Source organism: Lutjanus erythropterus, chromosome 3 (genome assembly GCF_056507025.1).
Source record: "Lutjanus erythropterus isolate fLutEry1 chromosome 3, fLutEry1.hap2, whole genome shotgun sequence".
Classification (NCBI taxonomy): Eukaryota; Metazoa; Chordata; class Actinopteri; order Lutjaniformes; family Lutjanidae; genus Lutjanus; species Lutjanus erythropterus.
Genome location: NC_139319.1, coordinates 34,364,652 through 34,392,345, shown reverse-complemented (window position 1 = coordinate 34,392,345; position 27,694 = coordinate 34,364,652). Strand labels below are relative to the sequence as shown.

Sequence of the window (27,694 nt, the reverse complement as noted above, 5' to 3'; positions counted from 1 at the left end):
GTCACAGCAAGGTCATATACAGCACCTTTAAATTAACGTTTTACGTCCGAGACACTCAGTAAGTCAGAGTGTACCTTTAAAATTTCCTATATTGCCTTCAAATACCAAACTTTCCTCTCAGGTTCCAGAAATTGAGTACAGTAGTCAGCTGACTTTCAAACATCATCAGTGAGTTGGGAGGAGGGCTTAAAATCATGCTATTTATTTCTGATGCAGGTCAGGGAATGTCAATCAAGCTGGGTTTTTTATTAATTTTTAGAATGGTGTTTATCTGTGGGTTTTTCAGGGGTTTTTTGCAAATGAACTCTTTGGAAATGTGGGGAGCAATTACTTTCTTTAACAGTAATAATTCATCTTAAACAGTCTTAATATTTTCAAAAACTGATGTCAAAGTAAAAGTGGAAGCAAAGTTCCATATCTATGACTAATTTCACTTGAGAAAACATGCACTGAATCAAGAACTGTGGTTTCATACAGTCAGAAGTTCATGGGAACATTGCAGCCATTTGTCCACCTAAGACCCAGTGAGCTCTGATCCCATGCTCACACTGCGGAAACGCTGAGGTTCGCTGTATGACGGTACAGTGAGGAAGGACATTTTGTTTCCACCCAAGGGAGGTTTGAGAATGGCGGGCACAGCTCTGTTCTGGTTGATGGCCGGCTGGGAGCTGCAGTGCTCCAGACTGGAGTGGGCAGCGGGGTGAAACAGGAAGGCAGAGGGGTGATGGGAGGTGATGGAAATGGCGGAGGCTGGCCGAGTGGACACCTCTCTTGACGACTGGGGGGGAGGAGGAAGGAGTGACATGGCTTGGGTTTCCCCCTTTGTACTCTCCGCTTTCCCTCTCTCCTCCCTCATCTGCCACTCTTGATCACTCTTCCCCTCCACGCCACTCACCTCCTTCTTGTCAGTGAGGGCTTGGTGGCCCCCTCGCCTCTCCTGCTCCGCCCCGAACTGAATCTCCAGCAGAGGTGTTCTGGCACTCTTCTCCTCTCTGAAACTGCACACCGTACTCTGGGTTTCCTGCCCGAGCCCTGACGGCAGAGACCCACCTTTACCTATTTTGCCACTTTCGTCGTCCTCATCATCGCTGGTGCATTGGTCAATGCTGGGGGAGTGGCGTAGCCTCTGGAGTTGGGCTGAGGTGCGGCGAAGAGCCCCTCCCATAAGGCCAGTGGGGGATGGGGCGGCATTGAGTAGGCGGTTGAAGAGGGCCATGTTAGGGTGACGACTGCCTGACTCCTCCAGGTTCTCAGCGATGTCCTCCAGAGGCTGAAAGTGCATCTCCTCTTTTGGAATCCTGTCAAGACATGTGGTGGCAATTTATTTAATTGAGGCAGAATACTTTCACTTTCATCACCCAGATTTTCCCACAAGGTAGAAGGATTCAAACTGAAAGCATCACGGTCACAAGTCAAGCATGTAGAATGAGAAGGTGAAACCCAGATACTCACGCCATGTCAAAAGTGGAGCCCTGGAAGGAGGGTTTGCGAAGGACAAAGAGAGTGGCGGCGGTGTAGGGGGGTCTGGGGTTGGAGTCATTCCAGTAGCGATCTCTCTCCATCGTCGGGAGATCTCCGTACATCTCGTCCACCGCCATCATGGACACCTGCAGAACAGAATGCAGACAGAAACACACTCAGATACAAAGGGGAAGGATGCAGACATGTTGTACTTAAATAACACCATGATGTTAAAGTCAGTATGAGAAACCAAGGTTTGACAGCATCTAATAATACAGCCTCTGATCTTCCATGTGGGATTGCAAAAGTTAGCCAAACTGGATATGATTTAAAGATGGGGTAGGCAGTTTATCTTTAGTGCCACTGGGTAGAAATTTCATAATAACCTTTAAGCATATTGTCATTCGGATGGCTGACAGAAAACTAGACTTCTGCTCCTCTCTTGGCTCTGTTTTCAAGCTTCAGAAAATCTACCACGTAACAGGAGACTTTGGCCAATCACAGGTTGGTAAGGTAGTTGTTTGTTGAATCTCATTCTCAAAACACAAGTATTTAACAACCCAAGAATTTGATTCAACAATCTACTATCTTTGTCCAGAATTGCTTACTGCACCTTTAGATTTCCCATAAAGTCAAAATTGGTATTTAAAAATACCTGAAAATGCGTACAAAATGACCTTTTTGTCTTTGTTGGGACAGTTACTGGCATATAGGTGATATAAATGCATAAAAATACTTGATGGTATTTCAGAGTTTGTCTTTCCCTGGAAAACAACCAAAAATTGTTGATGAGTCTGCCTGTAGTTGGAGGCGTACACTAAGTTTGTTTCACTTTCTCACTTACGACACCACCAGAGCATTGAAGGAGAATGTTTCTGTTCACTGGAGTTTTCAGGGGAACAGGCCTCACTGTACAAAAACACAGTTTTCTAAAATTATTCACTAATTTGGGTGAAATTGAATCATATTTTATGGACCACCAAGGTACTATGGCATATTCCCTGGTGTCAAACTACACTCTGTTGGTCTTGGAGGCTGTTTTGGTCCGAATCTAAGCGTGTTCACTGAATGCTCTTAGTCCGGGAAGAGTCAGCCAATATAACAACTCTCCTTACTCCATCCATGGATTAATACAGCTGCATGGTGAGGGAGCGAAACACACACATTTAGGAGTACTGACAACTGTAAATACCAATCAATGTCCCTGACAAGTCCCTTCCTAGCTGCCTGTTTTACAGGAAACATGTAAGCAATACGAACTTCACTAACAGTTTCATGACCACTTTAAATATGACTTTGGGCAACACATTCAAACAAGGATGTTGGGACAGACAAAATCATTTAAAGTAAGGTGCTACAAAGTTTTTTTTAAATGGTTAACATTGAGAAACCTGGAAATTTCTGTCTATCAGCCAGTTGGTCTCAAAATCATCATCATCTTCTCCAAAAGGGTTGATCAGCTGCTCTGCAACCTTCAGGACATAACAGAAAACATAACAAGATGACGACATGAATCATTGATGTTTATATACACACTAATTTTCTACTACTATTTTGCTTATGACAATATCCCATTTGGATATTCCCAGTTAGGCCCTTTTCCCTGAATGACTGAATTTACATGCAGAAAATATTCAGGGTTTTTTTCTCTCATACTGAAAAAGACAATGCACCCACTAAGCTGTTTACATAGAGAATGAAAATGAATATTCCACTATGATTTCCATTTTTACTGCTGGGCATACTCCAATGAAAAAGTGAAATGATTAGAGCTGCTTGAGCCATGTACAGCTACGTGTAAACAGAAATATTAGTGGAATATACATTTTCACTTGTTATAAATTCAGCTTAGTCGTAATATTATCTTTTTCTGAAAAAGAGCAAAAAGCTTAATATTTTGTGTATCTAAAAGTACTGTGTGATATAGTTCAATATTTATATGGTGATCAGGTATCTCAACAGATGATATATGATCTTCTCTCTGACCTTGAGCCACCCGGCATAGAAGAAGAACTGCAGCAGGGTGAAGATGGGCACGTAGAGGTCCAGGTCATGACCTGGATATCCTTGAGTGGGGTCCAGGAACTGGCGACCAATTAGACAAACCAGGAAAAAACTGTAAACTGCCAAAGTCACCACCTGTAGGAAAGATGTTGGTAACTGGTCACATATTATGTCTGTCTTTCCATTTTTCTTGAGAAATTACTATTCACATTTGTGTTAATCTATTCCACAAGTTCAAACAAAATTAAAAAGAATTTTTCTGCAGACACAAATCTGCTGTCCAGGTTTCCTTCATCTAAATGACATTCACTGTTTTATGATGCGAATAATTTAAAAAGTGACTGATTAAACATCCAGCCGAACAAACCAAGGGCAGAGGTTTTGTTTTAACATTGGAGGGACAAACATTAAGGGAGGGTGAATGTACTTATTTATGTTGAGGAAAACACAAAATTCTGAACATAATGGAATATAAGACAAGTGTTTTTTTAGTTGGGGGGTAAATGCACTTGTTTGAAATATTGAGAGGGACCTGTGGCACAAATCATATTTTTATAGTGTGATTCGGGTTAGTAGAGAACTTTCTCATTTAGCTCATTGCTTTTTCATGTAATGGACAGTCAAGTTACAAGATAAGTTTTAAGTTTTAGTTAAGTTTCAATACTTAATAACTTATAACAGTTGAAGACTTCAAGTCGCGCTCAAGCAGTACATCCTTCTCACTTTTTGCCCTGTACTGTACTCAGCTGCCGCAATTTTCTTGAGTTCATAAATTCAAAAGATGGAGGTGATATTTAGAGTTTGTGTTACTCTGTGATTACTGCTGAATTAAAATGATTGATTAAGCCAACTCAAATATGTTCAGTAATTGAAAAAATTAATTGTCACTCATCCCTCTCATAGCAAGGGTTAAAAAACATTTCATTTTCAGTAACTCAGTATAATAATAAACTTAAACTTACTATTACAATATTTGTGTTTTAGTGACTTTTTAAGGACCCATAAACTTAAAATTATGAGTTTAATAAACAACAAATTAAAAAAAGAAAAGTCTACTCGCAATCAATATTTTTAACTTAGTATAATGTCTAAACAAAAGTTGAGTTTTCTCTACTTACTACAAATAATTAATTTGAACATTTGGTTTTACAGTTTTCCAAACACAAATGAAAAACTACTAATATAAATAAATAAGAGCTGTTCCCGTCTCATGGCCCAGGTGTTTTGCAGGCTGCTCTTTACTGGGACAATTAAACAGAACAGTTGTTAATGTCGTTAATTACGCCTGTGCTGCTTCTCCTGCCGGGACAAGTCAAACGCCTGCTGTGATTAAGGCCTATAAAAGTGAAAGTCAGCTTAATACAGATGATCTGTTCGACGAAAATACGGAAGGAGTCCTGAAGTTAACAGATTTATGTCAGAGAGCTAGTGTTCCAGAAATAGCCCTGTTTGTTTTCCTTATTTCAGCAATGATGAAAAAAGAGATTCGTTTAAAAAAAAAAAAAGTCAAAGGTATGAGACTATGTAGATAAAAATTTTGTCCAAATGAAACATCTACACCTTTCTCTTCAAGTGTCACAGCCAAGCTGTCACTGAAACAGCCAAATGGAATTCAGCCATCATGATTTTATTATTTACAGTTTTGGACTATACTTATGACTAGTAGCTTCTCCAGGACATTGACACTGAAGCTCAGTGGAACTGTAGTATTTAGAGCCTTTGAGTTAAAAGAATTCTAACCAGTAGCTATAAACCTATATTATCATTTATTGACCCATGTGTTTCTGTGAAGTCATTAACAGTTATCAATATCACCGTACATGAACACAAACCAGTAGCTCCACCCTCTTTATAATTAAAGAGTTTAATGTAAAGAGTGGATGGAGCCAGTGTGTGTGAAAAATCAAGTTTGTCATATCATGTTAAGCAAATGCCTGAAGAAAAACTAAGGGCAACCAGATTTCAAGTACAAATGTGTGTATAATCAAATATAGTGACAGCATATAGCAGTGTTAAGATTATGCAAAATCCCAAACAGCAGAGCACGTACCTGAGTGTAGACGAGAGGAACACTGATCATGTCATAATGAAACAGCATGCTGCACTTCCCTCTGAAGCCATTCAGCTCCTGTTCACACACAAACACAGAGACGTGCTGAGGTCACTGTACAGCAGTTATCCTGACTCTTCTGTCTTTACCTTGATTGAATGTACACCTAAAAATAAATCTCTGCCAAAACATGAAAACTGTAGCACCATATCAGTTGGCCTCTGTAATGGTGTGTGTGTGTGTGTGTGTGTGTGTGTACTGCTGCACCTCGAGCAGTAGTTTGAGCGTGTGATCGTCTTTGATCCTGCCCTCACAACGGGCCACAGCCGCCAGGTTGGTGAACCAAACACAGGGGATCCAGTATTTGTTATAAGGAGAGTGGAGACCCTCAAACTTCTTCCGCTCGTCTCGTGACATGAAACCTGCACAAACAGCAGACCAACACGCCTGATTCCTTTATTCCTAATGTAAAATGTGGCTCACAGATGGGGGATTACAGGATGAGGGATCAATATTCTGTATGACTTAGTCTTAACTTTTCTTTGAGTCAGATTTCCAAATCAATCAATTTAACACGTCCAGAAGAGATTTTATAGCTTTACCAGTTAGAGCAGTGGCCTTCAAACATTTTTTAAAATAAAATATGCCCTTTGAAATATTTTGTCAGCCAGTTACCTCCTGGCCAACGCAAAACATTTTTAGTAGAAAATGCCCCCCCCCCCCCCCCCCCAAAAAAAAGCCTATTTAAAGAGGTACAACACAGCGCTGTGCCATCAGTGTCAGCTCTTTGATCAATGCTAATCCCATTAAAACGGAATTCCTCCTGATACTGACAGTATTTGTAGACTTCACTTTCTCTGTGTTTTCAGCTTCGGCCCACTCATGGTGAACATGATCGCGTTTGTTGCGTTCGTCTTTAGTGCGGTGTGAGGACTGAATTGAAAATAGGAATATTTAACAGAAAATATGGTTTAATCAAACTTACATATACATTTTTTATTGGACTTTTGATATTAGAATTATTTTAGGAATTATGCACGCCTGATATATTTTTGGTTCACACACAGTTGGGTTCACAATTTTCACACACCGCTTTAACCAAGTACCCCTAGAGATCCTAGTACCCACTTCTGAGAAACACTTAGAGAAAAACAGGGAGGAGAAGCTCGCTATACCAGGGTGTCATGATCTCATAACAGACATGTGATAAACTTTTTTTTTTATCACCAGTGAATTTCAGGACGTGCCTGTCCTTGTGATTTCTCCAGCTCTCACTGGTGTAGAGAATGTACAGCAGAGGAAACAACACACACTCATGACGTGGGTATTTTACTGATTTAGAAATTATGTTTTGTTCCTCCAGAGTCGACTGTTAGAATAGTGTCCAGAGCAGGTCTGTTATGCATTACAACTGTCTGTTATTCAGAAATTATATCAGAACGCTGTACAGTAGTTGACCAATCAGAATGTAGTATTTAATAAAGACTTGTAATAGAGCTCAACAGTGAGTTTCTGGAAGTGAAAATCCTGCTCATATTCTGAATAGAGGATTTAGATTATTAGTTATAATGTTGTAACTGTCCGATGTCGATTTACCACGAGCTATGAGACTGTGAAACGATGGTATATACTTCAACACAAGTCCGTATGATATCAACGTTGTTTTAAGAAAAACATGTTTTAATCTTGATGTCATGGAGCTGTACTGCACTACCCACAATCCTGAAGGGTAACAGTGAGGGAGGCGTTTGTTTGCTTGCTGTTACCATGGAAGTAGTTACTGCCCTTGTGAACAGGTAGTTCAACTAGCAGGCCGCTTAGGTAGCTAACATGAATCACACTAATAATGTTGTAATAATGCCACAGTGAATATGATTCATATACACACACACAACTCCATGATATTTCAGCACTTATTAACATGTATTAACAGTATAAACACTATAATATTGACAAACGTTACATTTAAGATGAAGCAGAATCATTCACAATGGATTGTGGGATGGGTAGTTTCTTTAAAACAAATATGTACACAGTCTTGAAGCTGTTTTTTTTTCCCTGTATCAAATGTTTTAACTTGAAGTTGGTTGGTTTGGGTCCATGCTTAAAACTTAAAAAAGTGAATGAATGGGGAAAAAAAGTGGGTGGTCACTGTTGAGCTCTATAAGTGTTTTTACTGCATGGTTTTGTTAAATACTCAATTCTGATTGGTCAAATACAGCATTCTAGGATCTGTTATTTCTAAATAGCAGACTGTTGCTATGAAGAACAGACTGTTGCTATGGAAACAGATCTTATCATAGACAGAGTAGCAATAAAATCATTTTTAAATTAATATTATTGGCCAAGTTATTGATTTTTTGTAAGTAGTGGTGTAATAAGCAGGATAATGTACAGTGAGAAAGTGATTATTTTGCAATAATGACCCGATTACATTATTACATTAGTACTATTATTCCTTACATATTGTGTATTTGTACGGGCAGGAAAGGGTATTTTTCACTTTTTATTTCCACTTTTATTTATTTAAAACTTTTTTAGATAATTGTATGAGCTCACAACTGACTCACTGTAAAATCACAGTGGGTGTTGTTGGCTGAGGATGGAGCCCTCCGCCCACGTCACCACCCCTGTCCTCGTGCCTACTCACCAGCCTCCACCACATGGTCCATGGTGGGGAAACGTTTGAATACGGCCGTGCTGACAGAGCGGAGGATGAGCAGGGCCGACAGACTGGCGTAGCGCATCATGGTTCGTCTCAGGAGGCGGCCTCGCTCGTCGCTTCCCTGCAGGCCCCCTGACAGGACGCACATGAGCCTGTCAGGGAGCGGGATGCTGGTGTACTGGTTCCACCACCGGTTCACCACCAGTGTCACATAGAAACCTGCAGACAGCAGTGGAGAGGAGACATAGAGCAGACCTTTTCAAATGTTTTATCAAGTACAGTTCTCTGGGTTCTCTACAGCGCTGGGCAATATATCAACACTGATATGAGACTAGATATCATCAGATATCGTTATATCATGATATGGCATAAGTGCTGTCTTTTTTTGGTTTTAAAGGCTGCATTACAGTAAAATAATGTAATTTTCTCAACTTATCAGACTGTTCTAGCTGTTCTATTATATATATTTTGTATATATTTTGTGAAAGCACCAACAGCCATCCCTACAATAAGGTCACAATATCGAAATCAAGGTATTTTGTAGAAAATATTATGATATTTGAGTTTGTCCATATCATACAGTGCTGCTGTTGGGTAGTGTAATCTAAAGTAATGCATTATATTCTATAAAATCATCACTATTTGAGAATTTATGGTATGTTATCTCAGATAAAATGTCTATGTCAAGATATATATTTAATATTGGGGCATATCCTAAAAATACATTTATAAGACATTAAAAGACATTTATAAGCAATTTGGCCCAGCCCTAGTTCTCTCTAGTACCATCCAGACACCAGCAGATCATGTTCACTGCAGCCTTAGGGTCTCTCACAAGATAAACGTTGTTTTACTGTTACGTAATTTCTGCTATGCAGCCCAACTGGTACATCAGAGAGCCAATGCAGTCAGATAATCTTAACTCATCAGATACTGTATCTTTAGCAAGTGTTTTAGCTGATTTACCTGCGTAAAGGAAAAAGAAAAAGAATGAATGAATGAAAAAATATGTTGAAAAAAGTTTCAGTCAGTGTTGGGGATTATTGAACTACATGTAATTAAACTAGTAATTTAACTACATTTTGCAGCAGCTTGCTGGTAGTTCAATTTCATTCCTATTTGCGTATTGGTTCAAGAAGTTAAATTACTTTTTTGCCATTTATTGTGTAGTTAACTAGGGAAACTGCAAACAATTTGGGGACAGTTATAGTTTTTGCTTCTCTACTGACTGATGGATATTATATGTATTTTGGTTTGAGTATGACCTGTGAACAGTTTATACAATAACCTCAACTGAGTGGCATTTTTGCTGGCATGTGACCTTTTTGTATTAAAGCTAGATCATTTGCACTTTAAAGTAGTTTTAAGTTTCTAAGTAGCTTTAATTAGTAGCGTTAATTAGCTTCTTCCAGTATGAAGAAACTGTTACCTTGCAAAGCAGCACCTTTTGAGGGATCCTTACTAAAATGCGTATTCAGACCAATGTTGACCAGTATACTTTAGTTATGCTCTCCCAGAGTTCAATATTGTCATGAATCCTATACACAACCATTTAGGCCCAAAGAATGTCATAGACATATAATCAATATTCTAATACGGCCTGACCATACAGAGGGAGTAAATTCCTGTATTGACATATCAACCGATACTCTATTCTAAAAAATCCAAAATGACATCAGATCACTGAAACAGTAAACTTTCACTGGTATTTTTGATAAATATAAATAACTATATATTAAAAACACAAACAGAACTTGAATTAAGGGGTCAAATATACATAAAATGATTCCTATAAAACAAACAAACAAAAAACAATCTGCATTATGTTCTAAGAAATATCAGACAACATATATGCCAATAGCAGTATAGGCCATTATAGTAGTGCTAAGCAGATATCGACTGACCAATATATCTGTCTGGCTCTAAATCCAATTATTAAATCAGACTGTTGCCTACAATAGATAAATTTATCACCAAAGTAATGTGACCCTAAGCTATAAACCTGTCAAACAAGGGTCTTGAAGTCTAAAGGTCTTTCACATGGAAACCTTTACGGAGTTGTCACATAAATTCCTGGCTGCTCACTCTTGTGTTATTTATCAAATTACACCTCTGTCTACAGTCCCAACATCAAGAACACAAACATTACACTAAACAAACATCTGAAACATACTGTTGCCCGAATTGTGGCTTCTCTTCTGATACCCAGAGCATCATTAAAGCTTACCCAGTACAAAGGACATGGGGATAAGACTGGCGTAGTGGTTGCAATAAATTGCCAGCTTTTCAAAATACCTCTTCTGGTCATCATACAGGAAAAATCTAAAAGAGTCAAAGTGACACACAGTCATTTATGAATCATATGATCATAAGAAGTGCAGATGAATATGTTAGCAGCTGATGTTGCCTGAGGCTGTCCTCTCTGTCTCACCTGTAAGTGATGCTGATGGCGGTGTACATGGCAAAGAAAGCCAGGAACTCTTTGTATAACACCTTGTAGATGCTGCCTTTCCAGGCCAGAAGCAGCTTGGAAAAGCCGCAGAAACGGGCGTTTGCAACTCTGGCTGTGTAGGTGACTGTCATTGGTGACAGCCTGATTACAGGTCCTCAAAAAGAGAGCTGTATGAAAGAAACAAGCAGCTTAGTTACATCAGGTAGGTCATTAATCTAAACAACTCTCTGGTCATTTTAAACTTTATTAAATTCACAGATAAAACTTTACAATAAGACTACCCTTATAAATGATTATACGTGTTTTTTAAATAGTTATTTACATCATAAATCATTTATAAGCTGTTTCAACACATTTGATGAAAAGGGAAACAATGACCTGTTGCTTACCAAATAGTGAGCCCACATTTATCCATACCTTTAAGCCTGAGATCTCATTGTTGATTAGCTTAGTTTGTCTTCTCCATCAGCAGCAATTACACCTGTCAGCTTTAGTGCTCTAATTACTAATTTGTTTTTTAACTGTTTATTAATAATCTATAAGTATGAGCAAGACTTAACAATAATTAATAAGCTGATTAAAAGCCATTTATGGATCAATTACAAGGGTAGTCTTGTAGTAAAGTGGTACCAGTTCACAGATTAAGTACGTCCCCACTGCTTTTATCCAATGAAACAAATTGAAGTGACTATTTGTAATGTATTTTGTGTTGAAATATCTTCTTACCTTTTCTAGTGTTTAATCTTCACAAACGCACCACTTCCTCAGCGCATCTCTGTGCGTAATTGGCACCGCTGGAGACGCGCCTTCACATTTTCACAGTTTCGCAGTATATCCTCCTCTCTGCGCTCGCCAGTGGTGTTTCTTCAAAGCGTTCATGACTCTGATATCCCCTGGCGTCAGGCTCGCTCGGCTGCATGGCAGTAATCCTCGGAGCCTCCGCGGTGCGTCCAGTGGTCAGCGCGCCCCGGGGTAAATCCCCAAAACGAGGAGGAGGAGCTCGTTAGCGCGGCCCCCGACCGGGAGAGCGCGGCTCGGTGATGGACCGCAAGCGACAGGCCGCAGCGCCGGGGCACAAGGAGCGCGCAAGACCGTACAGTACAGTAGGAATTATTATGAAACTGGAATAAGTGGAGCATGGCAAACTTTCGTGTTAAGTGATATGAAAACAACAGCCAATTTTCCCTTTTACAGGCTTATAATTATAGCTACTTGTTGCGGCTTTAATAACAACAACATTTTTTCCTGAAATACTCGTGCCAAGAAAATGCGTTTTGTGTCATTTGGTCTCATTGTTTCTTTCAAACTTTATTCTTTTCTTAGAACAGGAAAAAAAAATCCCAGTGGGGTGAAATAATCCCACTTGTTCACGAAGCAATTTAACACCAGGACATTTTTTTTTGAAAGGAAATCATTTTTAACGACCCAACAGACTAAATGACTTGCATTGACACTCGCTGTGTCTGTGATGTTGGAATCCAACTTTAACTGAACTACTGTACTTCAGTAGGTCTGTAAGTGTTTATTTAATTACTCTTTATACTTTTTCTCGCACTCTAAGACTTTAGTTATAAATTACTTCACAGATAAACATTTTGCATTAAAAATATATGATATGCAATATATAATCACAGTGGTTCTTAACCTTTTTGGCTTGTTAGTATGAGCTGTTATCAGATACACTAAAGAGACATTTCCCCTCTTAACTCCTCAAATGGCTTAAACAATGTTTGGAGGTTCTAAGGGGTAAAATTCTCAAAAAAGCAATTCCCTCTCTACTTTTTCTTTTCTACCACTTTAAAATACTCCCCTTAGATTCATCTTGAACCACTGGATGAAACTATAATATATAAAATATTTACATAACAAGAGTAGAATATTGCTTAAGCTTTGAGGCATCATCATCTAATGATAACATATCTAATAATACATACTGCCAATTTTCTGTAAGACAAGTATTTTTATTTTTGATGCTTTGAATAAATTAAGGTGTTAACACTTATTTACTTTCAAGTAGGGTTATTGCAATACTGATATCAGGACTGATATCAGCCTCTGATAGTGTCTAAAATGCACTGATCTGACAAGAAATTAATTCATTAACCCAGAAAGAGGACCCTGCAACAGTATACAGCCGATTTTTTTTTTTTTTTTTAATGCATCAGTATCAGGTCTGATTAATATCGACCACTAAGCAAAGTCCAGGTATCAGTATCAGGAAATAAAAAATGGTATGAGAACATCGCTACTTTCAATTTGGATTTTAAATGCAGAACTTTTACTTGTATTGGTACTTTTAAATGAGCATACTGCAGAATACTTCTCGCACCACTGTGCTCATGAGGCCGACAACATTCTTAATGAACATTTAGTGCCATTTAACTCTTCCCTTTGTATCGTTAATGAAAGTCAGTTCCTCCTCGTGTTGCTCCTGAACTGTGGTGTTAAAGGTTAACTGAGGCTTCATGCTCTGTCAGAGACAATCTGCAGTCTGGTCGCTTGAGCTTCAATTAAATGGGCACGTTAAATAAGCAGTATGTTGATCAAAAGAATGACCGCAGAAGGCTCTCATTTGAGGCAAGTTTGTTTTAATTAACACTCGCAACATAATTTAAAGAAAATCTATAGAAAACAGAGTCTTTTTGACTGAAAAGCATTCAATGACAGAGAGGGGGTGATTATTAATGCTTCCTCTTAAGTATTAACCTGTCACCTAAATCTTTCTGTTGGAAAACAGTGAAGCATCAGGTGAGCCAATTAGAGTCCAGTATTCAATCACCAGGGCAAAGATGCTTTACTCCATTCATTTGTTCAACATCTGATCAGGCAACATTCAATATATTTTAATTAACAATGCACTAAATAAGGCTACTAACGTATTTCAATAGTGTTCCCATAGAGTTCTCAGAAAAGAGGATGGACACAAAATGTCTGACAGAGAAGAGTGTGTGATGGGATTTTACGAGCACTGTATGGAAACTTGGTATTGGGAGTTCAGCTGCGTCAATAATTAACTCTTTCAGCTTCCAACTTCCATTTTGCCTTTGAATCTCATATAACTGGTGCAGTCTCTAAACACATACCACCTGAAGCAAGCACAGCGGCCTAAAATATTTAACAGAGGCCATTAAGACTGTCCAGTTCAAACAATAACAGCCATATGTGGATATAAAACTCCCGATATGACTTGAATCAAAATCTCAGTGACATTAAGTTAACTGCATTTACACCAGGATCGCATGGCAAGGTGAGGTCTAATGATTGGACAAACGGTAAAAGACACACGACAGACTGCTCTGGCTTTCTTTATTGCAATAATAAGGATGATCTGGGTCGAGAACAAAAAAATTACTAAGGACCACAGACCATGTTAGGTTTTTTTGTTTTGTTTTCCTAAAGAGGGACAGTTCACCCCAAAATAATTTAAAAAAAATCCCTCTTACCTTTAGTGCTGTTTATCCACCTAGTTTGCTTTGGTGCAAGATGCCATGTTGCGCCCCATCTCTCAACTATAATGGGATTACACAGCACTTGGTTTGTGGTGCTCAAAGCAGCAAAAATATACATTTGAAAAACTGAACAGGAAGGTATCTTCACAGGAATCATGATCTAGTTACTTAACATAAGCCACAGATCTTCTTGCAAGCAGTTTCATTTAGGAACTACTCTCTTAAGGTAGATTCTACCAGTGCTTCTTTCCGCAGTAGAATATGCCAAACAAAGAAATTAGTTCTTACATGAAACTGCTCACAACAAGGCCTGTGGATTCTCCTGAGTAACCGGGTCATGGTTTCTGGAAAGAGACGATGCTGTTGAATTTTACACGTGAATATTTCTAGCAGTTTGAGCACCCCAAGATGATTGCTCTTTAGTCCTATTATATTTGAGAGAGGACAGACATGTCAACAGCTGACATCTCCAAAACAGAGATGGAGAAACAGCACAACAGGTAAGAGGAAAAATATGTATTTTTAATTTTGGGGTGAACTGTCACTCTAAGGTAACTGTTTTTTCACTGCCCTGCCGTCACACCCTGAATCTGTTGACATTTTAATGTAAATTTGTCTCACATTGGGATGTGAGAGGCAAATCTGTGTGAAATTTCAGTCAAAAATGAAACTGAAGAAGAGACAGAGCCACCAAATCACACAGAATAAACAAGGCATTAATATCAACCATCTGAAAGCCGTTTTATCCTGGAGAACACAGCACCATCACTGGAAACACTTTGTTGCCACAACTGAGGCTGGACACTGCACAGCATGATGGAGGAGGAGGAGGAGGAGGAGGAGGAGGAGGGTTTTGTAGCGAAAAAGTTAAATGCTTTAGGAATAATACGACTGCCACACAGAGGAAATGAAGGGAAGAGAAGGTGAGCGTGGAGAGTGAGGCAACACACAAACATGTACCGTCTCATCTCTGTAACAATACAGCACGTTGTGTGTGTGTGTGTGTGTGTGTGTGTGTGTGTGTGTGTGTGTGTGTGTGTGTGTGTGTGTGTGTGTGTGTGTGTTATGTTCAGCTCCCCTTCAATAAGGACGTGCGTCTTGCTGTTGCAGTGCTCTGCTTTGGATGACGGACTGAGGACTGAGTGGATCAGGTTGAGGTGGTTACTGCAGGGTTTGAGGCCGGCGGGGGGGAGCTCAGAGGAGGTGAGTTCAGACTGTACGGGTGTGGTCTGTAGGAGGGAGAAGGGAGGTCCTGCCAAGAGGGAGATCACTTATTTGGGGGTTTGTACGGTTCCAGCAGTTGCTTAGAGAACGTGTTGACCTTGTCTGCACCTCGAACTTCATGGGGCAGCAGAGGTAACTTGACTATGTGGAAATCTTCATAAAGGTCCTCCATCTGTAGGGAGAAGACAGTTTATTGATGAAGACCACGTCAACAATGCAGCTGGATCGTCTCAACCCAAACACAAACCACTGATCATACCTGGTCTAAATACTTGGACTGAATTTTATGGCGGGCTTCACACATTTTACATGGCCTCTCTGAGTCAGGGAAAACAAGTTGGTTGACGATGATGTTGTGTGTGTCGATGCGGCACTTGGCCAACTCCTGGATCAGGCGCTCCGTCTCATACAGGGAGAGGAACTCGGCGATACAAACGCAGATGAAGGTGGTCTGTTCCTGTTGGATGTGAGGAAAGTGGGAAAGGGAGAAGAGTTACAACAGATGTACAGAGTGCTTTTAATAAGACAAGATCGAGTGCTGAGTTATTCTTAACGCTAAACATAAACTTAAATATTATGTTAGTGATAAAATGTAAAATAATTTACATTTTATCACTAACATAATATTTAAGTTAAAATCAAAACGGGACTTTACATTACAATGGAATTACATCAGAGGGCAAGATGCAGTAGAAAATAGGATGTTTGCACAAAGCTTAGATAAGGCTGCACAATATGGTGAGCTATTGTAATTGCAATATGATTCATGATTAGTAAGAATGCTCATTCTGCATCAGAATTTTCATTTTCAGTGAAAGAAACTATAAAAATCATGATGATGTGGCATTTGTTAGGGTTTCTATCAAAAACATGTTTTTTACATCTGGAGAGCAGGATCTGTAGGCCAGAACACCTCTGCAGCACAACAGTACTTCATTATAATGCTGTTTTATCACACACTTTTTATTTATCAGAAAAAGGTTAAAAAAAATGCCTGTATTGCACAAAGCATGTAGTCAGGGTGATGTGCTTGCAACTGGAGTGACTTACAGGATCTTTGAACTGCTCGCTGACTGAGCGGATGACTGGCAGGGTCTCCTCAAGTTTAGAGGCCAGCTGGTCTGCATTCATATCACCCAGACCAAGCATGTTACACATCTGCAAAATATGAGAGAGAAATCGAGATGTATATAATGGATTAAATTATAGCTAATATTCAATGTATAAAAGAAACAAAAAAAATACTCTGAATGCAAAGTATTAACTTCATTTGTCAGTTTTTCCCCTTTCAAATTCAACAGTAGCTTTGTGGAGTGTTTATAGACACCTAAACTGACATAAAAATTTAGAAACAGCTACAATCAATGGGTGACTGGATATGTTCTCCTCACCTGAGAGATGAAAGGGCTGATCTGGTTCTTTATCTGCATGAGGCGGCCCAGACCACGCTCCACAATAGTGGGAAAGTTGAGCAGCCGCAGTGTGTGACCAGTTGGGGCAGTGTCGAAGACCACCACTGAGAAGTTCATTCCTTTCACTAACCTGAGGTACAGGTGGACAGTCGTGCAGAGTTAGTACACTGGCTATAATTTCTTTATTATCTCAGTCATACTACTGTGAAAGATAAATACAAGTCTGGGTCACACTTTTGTGATCTGGTTTTTGAGGGACGACGTTGTCTCACCTCATGACCTCTGCGTAACTCATGGCCTCATCGATGCCAGGGAAGGCGCTCATGGCCTCCTGCATCATCTTCTTGCCCATGCTGAGCATGTTGTCCTCCTCAAAGAACTCATCAGGCAGCTCTGCCACACCCAGGCTCGGGTCAATCTCCTGCACTCACAAAAACACAAGTTATCAGACATGGAGCCGGGGGGGAATGCATAATCCCATTCAGGGAAAACCGCTTTTAGCCAAGTAGTCTATTCCTGCAGACCTTCATATCAATGGAATTCAGTGCGACAATCAATTAGAAAGTCCTCCTCATATTAATCATTTAAGTGTAACTGTGCTGTTTTCATCCAACTTCAACATGGTTGCACTTATACAGTATCTGTGTCATCTGCTATCCACTCATTTTGTTTAACCGTATTGTATGTGCTTTTACCACCACGTAACTGGTCTTAAACTACTGTGCATATTACATTATTTTTTATATTATAGAACGCCTTACAACATCTAGCAAAGGACCTGCCAATGAAAATGTGCCTTAAGCCAACTCAGGTGTATTTACATGTGTTTAAATGTTGATTATTGTATGCTACCCCTTTTCAAATAAGACAAATAAACTCAGGGTTTTGATGACTACTGCAAATGATTTTTGGGCAACCAGAAATTCAGTTTGTTACACAGTGATGGTTTGTGCTTGGGCACAAAATGTGGAACAGACTATCCTCATGATACTGAAGAGATAGCGACCTCATTCATTGAATTTCATTTTCCAAAAACAGAATGAATATACCTCTTTGTTAACAAATGTAGCCCTGTTTCTATCCACTTGCCAAACAAATTTTAGGAGACTTTTGAAATGCTGCAAAAAAATAAACAGTGAATTAGATGTGACATTCTGACATATCACAGCAGGAAAAGCACAGGTGTACTAAAAATAATGATGACTAAATTTAATTTAGCTGCCTCACGGTGGTATTGTGCATGTATTAATGTTACTAGTAAGACCTGTGCTTTTTCTACTATGCCAAATGTCTACTATGAAAAAAGCCTATGCCTTTTTCTCACGCAAATATGGTGCATTGCAGTTAATAAACAAAGACTTTTAAACTTGTTGTTTAAATTTGTGGCATCCTAATTGTTTATTTTAATGTAATATGTTCACGTTTTTCTCTTAAATCATGTATTTAATCAAACTCGAGAGAGGTGAATGGCTATAAATGTGCATGTTTACTCACACACATGACTAACTGTGACAATCAGATGGAACAGAGACACTAATTAACATTGTTAGGTACACCTGGGCTCTTTCCACTATGGTGTTAAAATGTCTGCTGGGAGAAATGCCTTTTGGAACAAGCAACAAACAATTTTTTTTCTACATTCACATTTATATTTTAATCTCTCCCTGAAGTGTCTTCCTGTGCATGGGCCAGGTGCTCATGGCAACTTACCATTGCAAAAAGGTTGTCATAGCCCTTGACCTTCGTAGGCACCTTTGAGAACTTCTGGTCAAAAGCATCAGAGATGTTGTGAGCAGGATCAGTGGAGATGATTAGGACACTCTCCCTGACGGCAGCAAGCTGGACAGCCAAGCTACAGCTGGACAAATGACACAAGCAGAGCTAAAACAATTAATCGGTTAATCAAATATTACATTAATCGCCAACTATTTTGATAATCGATTATCAGTTTGAGTTATCAGTTTTTTAAGAAAAAAAGTCAAAATTCTGTGAATAAATGTGAATATTTCTGGTTTCTTTACTCTTCTCTGACAGTAAATTTAATAACTCTGGATTGTGGACAAAACAAGACATTTGAGGCATCATCTTGGACATCTTGGATATTTTCAACGCTTTCTAACATTCTGTTTAATTGAGAAAACAATCGACAGATTAATTGACTATGAAAATAATAATTAGTTGTAGGCCTAAACACAGGATAGATCTGTACAGCAGGAGAAGGACAACCAGAACAGTGTTGAAGCATATGGCAGGAGATATAGCTGTGCTAGGCCAATAATATTGGATGACTGATATATATCTGGCTGTAAGTACCAAAAAATGTGACTGACAGTCACAAAAATAAAATGGGTGCTAGATGTTTTCTGCTCCCAATTTTAAAAGCTACATCACGTCAACTATAGTGAGACAGTTAAGTGACACATTTTCTTAACTTAAATTTTCTGAAGGCTCGATAATGATCTGATGCTGATGTTGGGGTCAATGTTGTTAACTGTTGATGTTGTCCACTTGGAAGGTGGATGTATTACGGACTGTTATAACGTGGATGTTTCATACAACCACTAACATGTACTGCTGCAGTTTCATTGTTGGTCACTTTATTTTGCTGCTGTGCTCTCCACTTGTTTTATGCTGCTTGTAAGAATCACTCAATGACTTCAACCGTCGTCAAAGGGGAAGTAATGAATACATCAGCTACAGCTGCACCTGAGAGTTAACGCTAGCTAGCTAACCTAGCTACTGTACTCTACTGTAGTATCTTCCTAATAGCTTAACGCTGGTTACAAGCTAGCACAAATTTGAACAAGGTATCTGATCTTCTTGTTATGATGAAAGCGTGTGAGAACACGTCAGTGACATCCTGCATCGTGATTATCAAACCACTGAGAAAGTCATAAACATGTGTCAGCTGGCTAACGTTAGCTAGTGACAGTGCTCGACAGCATTCGACTACCCGGCAAATTGACAGCTAGCTAGTCTAGCTTAGCCTAAGTCACTTCAAGTGTGACCGTAGATATTTTAATATAGTACGTCTAAAGCCAGCAAGCTAACGATCACTAGATTCATGTTAAAGGAACAACACATCTTACTCCCTGACTGAGAATGACCCACGTCAACCTAAAGCTGGTGGCTAATCAAAGCTAGCTATGCTAGCAGGCTGCCTGAATGGCTGGAGGCTAATGGAGATTTCCTTCCAGCTTACCTACATGTCGTTTTACCAACACCACCCTTTCCACCCACAAATATCCACTTCAAAGATTTCTGCTCGATGATGTTCTTCAACGTCGGTTCTAACGGCTCCACATCAGGCGCATCTTCAAATTCGTCTTCCAATGAAGCTGCCATCTTGTCTGTGTACAATGTAACGCACAGCGCAGGTGGGACGTAATGACACTGCTGCCTTCAAGGCTCCTCGGACAAAGTCAAACCGAACGTAAATATATAAATAATAAATAATAAATAAATATTTCTGTGTTTCTTGCGAGACAGCATCAGGATGAACAGGCTATGGAAGAGTTAGTATTAATATCCTCTCACTCCCTCCTTTTTTCAGCACTGCTGGAGTGGCGTTGCTTCATTTTACTCCACGCCAAGTCGTTTGTCTATACACGTATGCTCAATCGTCCTTAATCATTTTCGGAGGTGGACTCAGGGGTTGGCTACTGAAGCTTAAACCCTGAATGTTTTCTCAAAAGCCCCGCATCTTTTACGTCCTGAAAATGATACTGTTCAAGTAATTTCTCGGAGCCTCTCTATGACTCCACTGCTTGTCTCCGTGCAGTACTGGAGTCTAACAGAGGCAACGCCGCCAACGGGAACGTATCCTACGCATCCTCCCGTGAAGAACAGGTACTTGATTCTCACTCGCGCTTGGACATTCGCAGTTTTTGCAAAAATCGGCGCCGCAATCCATAGAAGGCTGCAGGAGGCGCCAGTGAACCACAGACAGATGATATTTCAGGTGAAACTGCAGGTGTAGAGCACATAGAGCCCCTTACACACACTACGAAAGTTGCGTAGGACCCCGCGAGGTACGCAAGGGCCCCGCCTCCTCCTCGTGTCAAAGCAGGTGTCAGTGTTTACAACTTTGATGAGAGGATGAGAGGATGAAGCAGAACTAATAAGAAAGTAACATTCCGAGAGTGAACGAGGTGAACAGTAATCAGGTAAACTTGTGTTTCCTCCTCTCCAAGTTTGATATCATTGATTCACAGTAACGTTAAGTTGCTGCTCCTCTCTCTGTCTGTCTGATGTGAGCTGAGCTGCAGTCTGTCTGTCTGTGTCCTGCTTACAGACACATCCAGAGCTGCTCTGTGACTTTGTGTCTGACACAAGTCACAATGAAATAAAACTATTTATCACGTTTGAAGAGCGCAAACGTGCAATAATCTGTAGCTCAGAACAGCATCTGTGGAGACCAGTCTGTCTGTACAGACAATATGTGGACATGATGTTACTCCTCTGAGGTGGAAGTAATCGGATAATTTACTAATACAAAAGTACTTATATCAGAGTCCTGCATTCACAAAACCTTATTTAAGTAAAGTGTGGAAATATTATCAGATAAATGTAAAAGTATTGGTGTTTCAGTAAAATGTTCCCTGTCAGTGTTATTATGTCTGATGTTTTTGGATTAATATTATTGTTTTAATGTTTAATGTTTTAATGCCTTTTACTGCTGTAGATGTTTAAAGTTCAGCTCATTTTAACAACTTTATAGGCAAGTTTAATCTGCAGCAATGCATCATGGTCTATAAGACAATCAAATGTCTGTAGCATCACTGTCCTGTGAGAACCACGTATCTCTAAAAAGTCAGAAAACAACCTTTACTCAGCTTTGTGGATTAAAAAGTACAGTATTTTCCTCTGAGATGTAGTGTAGAAGCATAAAGTTGCATAAAATGAAACTCAAGTAAAGTACAAAATAAGTACAGTACTTGATGTAAATGTACTTAGTTACAGTCCAATACTGATTACAACTCTGAACTAATGCAAGATGGAAATTAATGGACTGACAGTCACTGCTAATTGATTAAATATTGAATATAAAATCAATTAACTGACTAATTACCTGTCATCAGACCCAAAGCTCAGCATTATGTTTTAGTATTTTCTATATTCTAATATTTCTTATTTATGTTAATGTCAATATTCTCTTATCTGAAGATTTTACACAAAATATTCTATTCAGTAAATATTGTTGTACCTCGTTCTGTTCTATACAGATCTAATTCTTAGATCTTATTCTTTGACTGACAGATGGAGCAAACTGTCTGAAAGGAGAAGGACTGTAGTGAAGCACTGGGGTGTGACTGTGTGGTGAATGGTTTACGTGGCTCTCTGGTCAGTTGGGAGGGCCTCTTACCAGAATTTTGCTTAGGGCCAAAACACTTCCAAAACACAGGGAGTTGCATTAACTTCCGTTCACTTGGTCATATCTGACTGAAAGTTAACAGGAAGTGGCACCTCCTGTGGCTGACTGGCATCTTCTGGGTGCAAGACCTCGCCGTGATCTGAATTTTTGAAGGGCGTAGCTATGATGTAGAATTTTGATGTCTCGCCATGAAACACAAAATTGCTGTAACTTCGGTATAAGTGATCTGATCTGCACCAAACTTCACATGTTAGATAACAGTCTCACCCTGAACACATCTATATGATAACATTCTGCAATCGTCACAGCGCCACCTACTGGCAACAGGAAATGACACGTTATAGATTCCAATGTGCTTCTCCAAGTAGGTTGCCCATATCCAACTCACATCTTGTCAGAAAGGCCTTCAGACCTTGGTAATGCTGTATTATGAAGATCTTGATGCATCATCAAACAGCATAGCCATAGCGGCACGTCAAAGGTTGATGTTTTGCCAAAAAGCAGGAAGCTGTATTAACTTTAATTCACTTGGTCATATCTGCCTGAAACGTCACATGAAGTGGCGCCTCCTATGGCTGGCTGACGTCTGCCAGGCGCCCAACCTTGCCGTGACGGTCGCGGCTCGGCCGGTGCCTCCTGTGGCCTGCTGGCGTCTGCTGGGCGCCAGAGCTCGCTGCAACGTGAATTTTTGAGGGGCATGGCCATGGCGTGGAATTTTGATGTCTTGCCATGAAGCATGAAATTGCTGTTACTTCAGTATAAATGATCCTATCTGCACCAGCCTTCACATGTTGGACAACAGTCCCACCCTGAACACATCTCTTTGGTAATGTTCTGCAATCGTCATAGCGCCAACTACTGGCAACAGGAAATGACAGGTTTTAGACTTTGACGTGCTCCTCCAAGCAGGTTGACCATTTCCAACTCAGTTCTGGCTTCAGACCATTTTAATGCTACGTTGTGAAGATCTTGATGTATTGTCAATGCGGGCATGGTGAAGATAGATGTTAAAACACAGTAAGTTACATTAACTTCTGTTTACTTGGTCGAATCTCCATCCTTCACATTTGTGATCGGAGGGAGAAACACACCTGAGTTTGCACGCTCAAACATTTTTCCCCAACTCCAAAACTTTGACAAAATACTATTTTGACAGAAAAAAAGAATCCATTTATCAGAGTATGCACAGCTGTATGACTCACAAACATGTTCTCACTCATTCAGAGAACATTCAGCATTAATTTGAACTAAAACACTTTAAAATGTTTTTGAAATGTATTTGGGTATTTAAAAGTTCAATGAATTGATTAAATAAGTACATTTTTTGTGATTAAAAAAGTGTCTTCGTTTTACAGCATGTAATTACTCTACAGTTATTAATTTATGGTATTAAATTAATGCAGTGATGCTTTTTACAGTAGTTGAATTAGTGTTGTGATAAACAATACAGCATGTTGATTATAACTGTAATAACAATTATAGTACTCTGGTAATGCAATTAGATTTATATTAATCATACTGTAAAATGTATTTACAGCAACTTACCAGCTAATTGCTGCCAGTGAGTTATGGGAAATTTTATAGCATTCCTGTTATGGTGTTATATTGCCTATTTAAGGAGTAATGGCTGACAAGATGTCAGTTATCAGAAATTATTGGGCATCACCGCTAATGATTTGTATAGTGCTGCCCCTCGATTCAGTTTAATCAAGTTATTAATTTAATTTAAATGTCCTGTGAGAACTATGTATCTCCAAAGAGTCAGAAAACAGCATTTTTTTTTCTTTTTTGCTTTGTAGATTAAAAAGTACTTGCCTCTGTCATGTATCATATTACCACTGATTACAACTCTGGAGTAATGCAAGATGGATATTAGTGACTTTAGATTGACTGTTTCATTAAATATTGAATTTAAAATCAATTAAGTGACTAACTTCCAGGCAGCAGACCCATCATTTTGTATTTTTTTTATTGTTTTTGTTGTTGTACTTGTATATGCCAAACAATCACTGTAAAAGCAGATGAAAAGTGGGCAGTGTACTGAAACCACTGCTGAAATCACACTGACACTGCTGATTCTTCAATTTCCCACATGATGTGAATGTAGCACAAACCACAAGAAATATGGGACTTTAACTACTGTGAGCTGTATGGGCTGTCGTATTACTACTATCAGACATTTCCTTGACTTTTGTAGGGGCAAGTTTTGTGTTTACAGGTTTGCATTTTCACAGACATCACAGAATGGAGAAAATGAATAAGCAGTCTGTATAATCACTGTAAAGGCACCTAGCTTTGCAGCTGCTTCTATATTGCATTAAGACAAATAATATGCAATAGCAGATTGGACTGTCAACTCCCCGTTTGTCAATCAGAGTGTTGCTGAAAATTGTTCCCAAATAATTTAACAATTTATCAACAGAAAAGGTTTTTTATTGAATTCAGCTTAAATCCGGCAACATTAAAGTACATGCAGTGGTTTACTAAGTGGCTTAGGACAGCAATGATTTGGTTTGAAAAATCAACATAGTTTTGATTTCACCAATAACATCAACTCAATGATGGTATGATATAAAAAAAAAACCCTCTGAAGATGAGGATTGAAAATCTCTCTGTTCATTTACATGAACATGTACATGCTGTGACCACAGGATAAGGCACTGGCCTCCATATACACCTCTTCATGACTTCACCAGTCTCCGTCTCAGTGCCGCCATCAGACCTGTCAGCTGTCAGCCCTCTAGACCCCTCGCCTCCCTGTTTGATATCCAGACAGTGCCAGGCCAGAATCTTTAAGTGAGTCGTCTGAGCTCGCACACACTCCATCCCAGCAGGAAAGGAGCAACTTAGCTCTCCATCTGATCTTTCACAATCGGTCTGCCGCAGCCAACGCGGCCAGAATACAGGACCCAGATCCACCCACTCGTAGGTTAATGCACAAGTGGCCGAGCGCACTAACCAGTCTCTGACCGAACTGGCAACGTGCGAGGGCAGGGAACCAAGGTCCACGTCTGCAGCTTCCTTTTCCAGCTTCTGGCGATGGTTTGCTGCAGCCTCTCTCAGCTCTGTAGAGGCACTCAGGTTGAACTTCTCCCTGGCGCTGTTGTTGTTGGAGTGCAGTGTGTCACCATGCAACAAAGGTCGACCATCACTGTGACCCCCAGAGGCTTCGGGCGGCTTCTCTATGGACATCCAAAACGGGTCAAAAGAGGATCCCAGCAGACGCAGGAGGCGAGAAGGGCGGCGATGTCTGGGTTTGGGCATGTAGTGGTAGTCCTCAGCATTTGTCAGCAGGGTGTATGGGCGGATTGGCTGAGAGTACAACGGTAGATTGGCTCTCAGCTGAAGAAACGGTGAATCCCAGTCCTCTTCATCTTGAACAACAGTCACATTCTGGGTTGAAACATTTGAAGTAAATTCTGTAGATCCATAGAGAAGGACGGACACAAAAATCCAGACTCCCCAGTTGACCAGTGTAGGCAACATGGTCTTATGTGTGAATGGTCGAACAGAAGAATGAGAAACAGTTTCTCTTGTCTTTCCCTTTCACTTGCTCAGTTATGGGTTCTCCTCTGGCTGCTTCAGGGACTCCATGTACCAGACATCCTTGAGCTCTTAATAAATAACATACTGAAATTAGTGCCTTATCACACAAACAGCAGGCATATTATTGAGTATGGCCAGAGCACACCTGAGCTCCCACTTCTTATTCAAGGCTCTGATGTTTTGACTAACTTCAATGCAAACATGGAGGACAAGTCTGAGAAGCTCAGTTTCATGTGTTGATCCCCAGAATTACTAGAATTTTTTTTAAACAATTACTATGACCAAGTTTCACCAGCCAAGATTAATCTAAGTTTAGTTCTGTAAGAATTTGGCAAAACTAGGTTTAAAATGAGTAGATCCAGATTTAAGACAGCTCTGTTGCACCATTAAACACTAATCTCAGTTTCATAATACAAGTTTTTATTTAAACCTAAATTTAATAGTTTAATCAATATGGATGCTAATTTATCTGAATGATTTTTATAAATTAATACATTTGAGTGATGTCTAGACCTATTAAGTATAAAGGGGGTGGGGAGGGACCATCTGATATATTTTTTATAGCTATTTTAAAAGTTAAACCTCCTCATGTGTAAGTTTAACTAGTTAAAGCTGGATCACATTTTAAATTGGAGTTTAAAGTCTTAGTGCAACAGCATTAAAATTAATCTAGAAAGAGGTTTGAATGTAATCTTTCTTAATTTTAAGATAGTTTAAAAGTTTGGTGCAACATATTAAAGTAAACTTTGTTCAGGTTTAATAATTAATCCTTGTTGATGTGTTGTGTGCTAAACTCAAGTAAAGACAGGATCGGTCAGCCAGGATGCATTTATATGAGATTAAAAAAAAGTGCTACTATATATTTCCCAGCGAGTGTGAAACAAGAAAAAAGTATAATTTGACCGATTTCGTGGAGCAGCATCAGCAACCTCAGACCTTCAAAAATAACTTGCGAAAAGACAACACTTAGATCAATACGAAACAAGCTTCGGGGTAAATTCCCTTCACTGGTAACATGGAAAATGACACAGCAGGAAGTATTTAAGAAGGGGACAGACACAACAACATTTGAAGGTCAAGGCAGCATTTATTCTCATCTACACAAAATCAACTGTCTGCATCAAAGGCATACAATGGCACAATATCAAATATTTTTAACACAACATTTAATTGTAAACACTTGCTCTAGTTAAAGTTTTCGTCTATATCAACATTATAATAATACATTTCATAAATAGTCATGTAACATTGCTAATACTTACATAAAGCTAACAACCAGCAGAATTACCTGTGAAATATTTATGCAACGAGTTGATTATACAGCAGTTCTGTAGTGACAGGTGTTATTGTGTGTTTATCTGTGTGTGTGTGTGTGTGTGTGTGAGGGTAAACAATATTTGCTGGGTCCAAAAACCAGGAGCTCTCTGTACTTCTAGGGTCTCCAAGCAGCCCTGTGGAGTTCAAATGCTGGACTCCATGAATTTAAAAGGGCTGTTTGAGGGTCAAGACTTAGTTTCAACCTGTGGTTCCCAACCATTTTCCTTAAGAAACCATTTTCTATCATTGAGTAAACTATCGACCCATGACCAAGTGACATTTTATGGATATTTCATATTATATTCAATGCATAACAGCAGCGATACAGAACAACTGATAAGCTGCACAATTAACCGAAAAAATGAACACAATAACTGCTGGTGCGATTTTGAGCAGATTATTTCCTGCGGACACTGCATCAGAGATGAGTTTTCCTGATATTTTTAGGAACTTTTTATACAATTTGCTGTCTGCATGATATATTCTTTTAATTTTTATCATTCATACATACTCAACAGGCTTCTTTTTTTTTTGACAAATTCAAATTCATTGTTCCGTTGTATAGTTTTCCTTCAACCCTCACAAAGCTTTGGCCACCTCTAGTGGAGGTCAGGACATCCCAGGTTGGGAACCAGTGGTTTAAGGGGCAGGGTTAAGGCTGATTTATACTTCTGCATTAAAGCGATGCAATACCGATGCTACACCTATGGCATATCCCCATACACTAAGCTATGCCCTAC

General features: G+C 39.4%; 3 protein-coding genes across 3 annotated transcripts; all 3 read right to left on the bottom strand.

Moving 5' to 3' along the window:
- Positions 1-17: 17 nt before the first annotated feature.
- Positions 18-10,793, bottom strand: best2 (bestrophin 2). Its single transcript, XM_084713809.1, has 9 exons — positions 10,612-10,793; positions 10,408-10,502; positions 8,166-8,399; positions 5,783-5,937; positions 5,516-5,593; positions 3,448-3,600; positions 2,853-2,933; positions 1,453-1,607; positions 18-1,298 (listed from the first exon to the last, which is right to left on the bottom strand). The coding sequence occupies exons 1-9, from the start codon at positions 10,761-10,763 to the stop codon at positions 515-517; spliced, it is 1,887 nt and encodes a 628-aa protein (XP_084569935.1). The 5' UTR covers positions 10,764-10,793; the 3' UTR covers positions 18-514.
- Positions 10,794-13,203: 2,410 nt separating this feature from the next.
- Positions 13,204-20,485, bottom strand: get3 (guided entry of tail-anchored proteins factor 3, ATPase). The gene is made up of 7 exons (XM_084715883.1): positions 19,920-20,485; positions 18,428-18,575; positions 16,990-17,138; positions 16,697-16,847; positions 16,356-16,463; positions 15,565-15,762; positions 13,204-15,477 (listed from the first exon to the last, which is right to left on the bottom strand). The coding sequence occupies exons 1-7, from the start codon at positions 20,060-20,062 to the stop codon at positions 15,349-15,351; spliced, it is 1,026 nt and encodes a 341-aa protein (XP_084572009.1). The 5' UTR covers positions 20,063-20,485; the 3' UTR covers positions 13,204-15,348.
- A 4,222-nt stretch (positions 20,486-24,707) lies between these two features.
- Positions 24,708-25,688, bottom strand: LOC146330356 (noggin-like). The gene has a single exon (XM_084713798.1). It carries the CDS (start codon positions 25,575-25,577, stop codon positions 24,708-24,710), a length of 870 nt encoding a protein of 289 aa, XP_084569924.1. The 5' UTR covers positions 25,578-25,688.
- Positions 25,689-27,694: the final 2,006 nt, after the last annotated feature.

Bases quoted from the DNA above. Each gene is read 5' to 3' on its own strand.
- get3 (XM_084715883.1), bottom strand. From the start codon at position 20,062: ATGGCAGCTTCATTGGAAGACGAATTTGAAGATGCGCCTGATGTGGAG. The intron at 16,464-16,696 runs GTGAGGAGAACA...CATATTTTGCAG, and splicing joins TCAGCCCTTTCATCTCTCAG to ATGTGTAACATGCTTGGTCT. The intron at 15,478-15,564 runs GTATGATCAGTG...TTCTCCCTACAG, and splicing joins AGTCCAAGTATTTAGACCAG to ATGGAGGACCTTTATGAAGA.
- LOC146330356 (XM_084713798.1), bottom strand. From the start codon at position 25,577: ATGTTGCCTACACTGGTCAACTGGGGAGTCTGGATTTTTGTGTCCGTC.
- best2 (XM_084713809.1), bottom strand. From the start codon at position 10,763: ATGACAGTCACCTACACAGCCAGAGTTGCAAACGCCCGTTTCTGCGGC. The intron at 8,400-10,407 runs GTAAGCTTTAAT...TGCTGTCTGCAG, and splicing joins CCCCATGTCCTTTGTACTGG to GTTTCTATGTGACACTGGTG. The intron at 5,938-8,165 runs GTGAGTAGGCAC...CTGTTTGTGCAG, and splicing joins GGACCATGTGGTGGAGGCTG to GTTTCATGTCACGAGACGAG.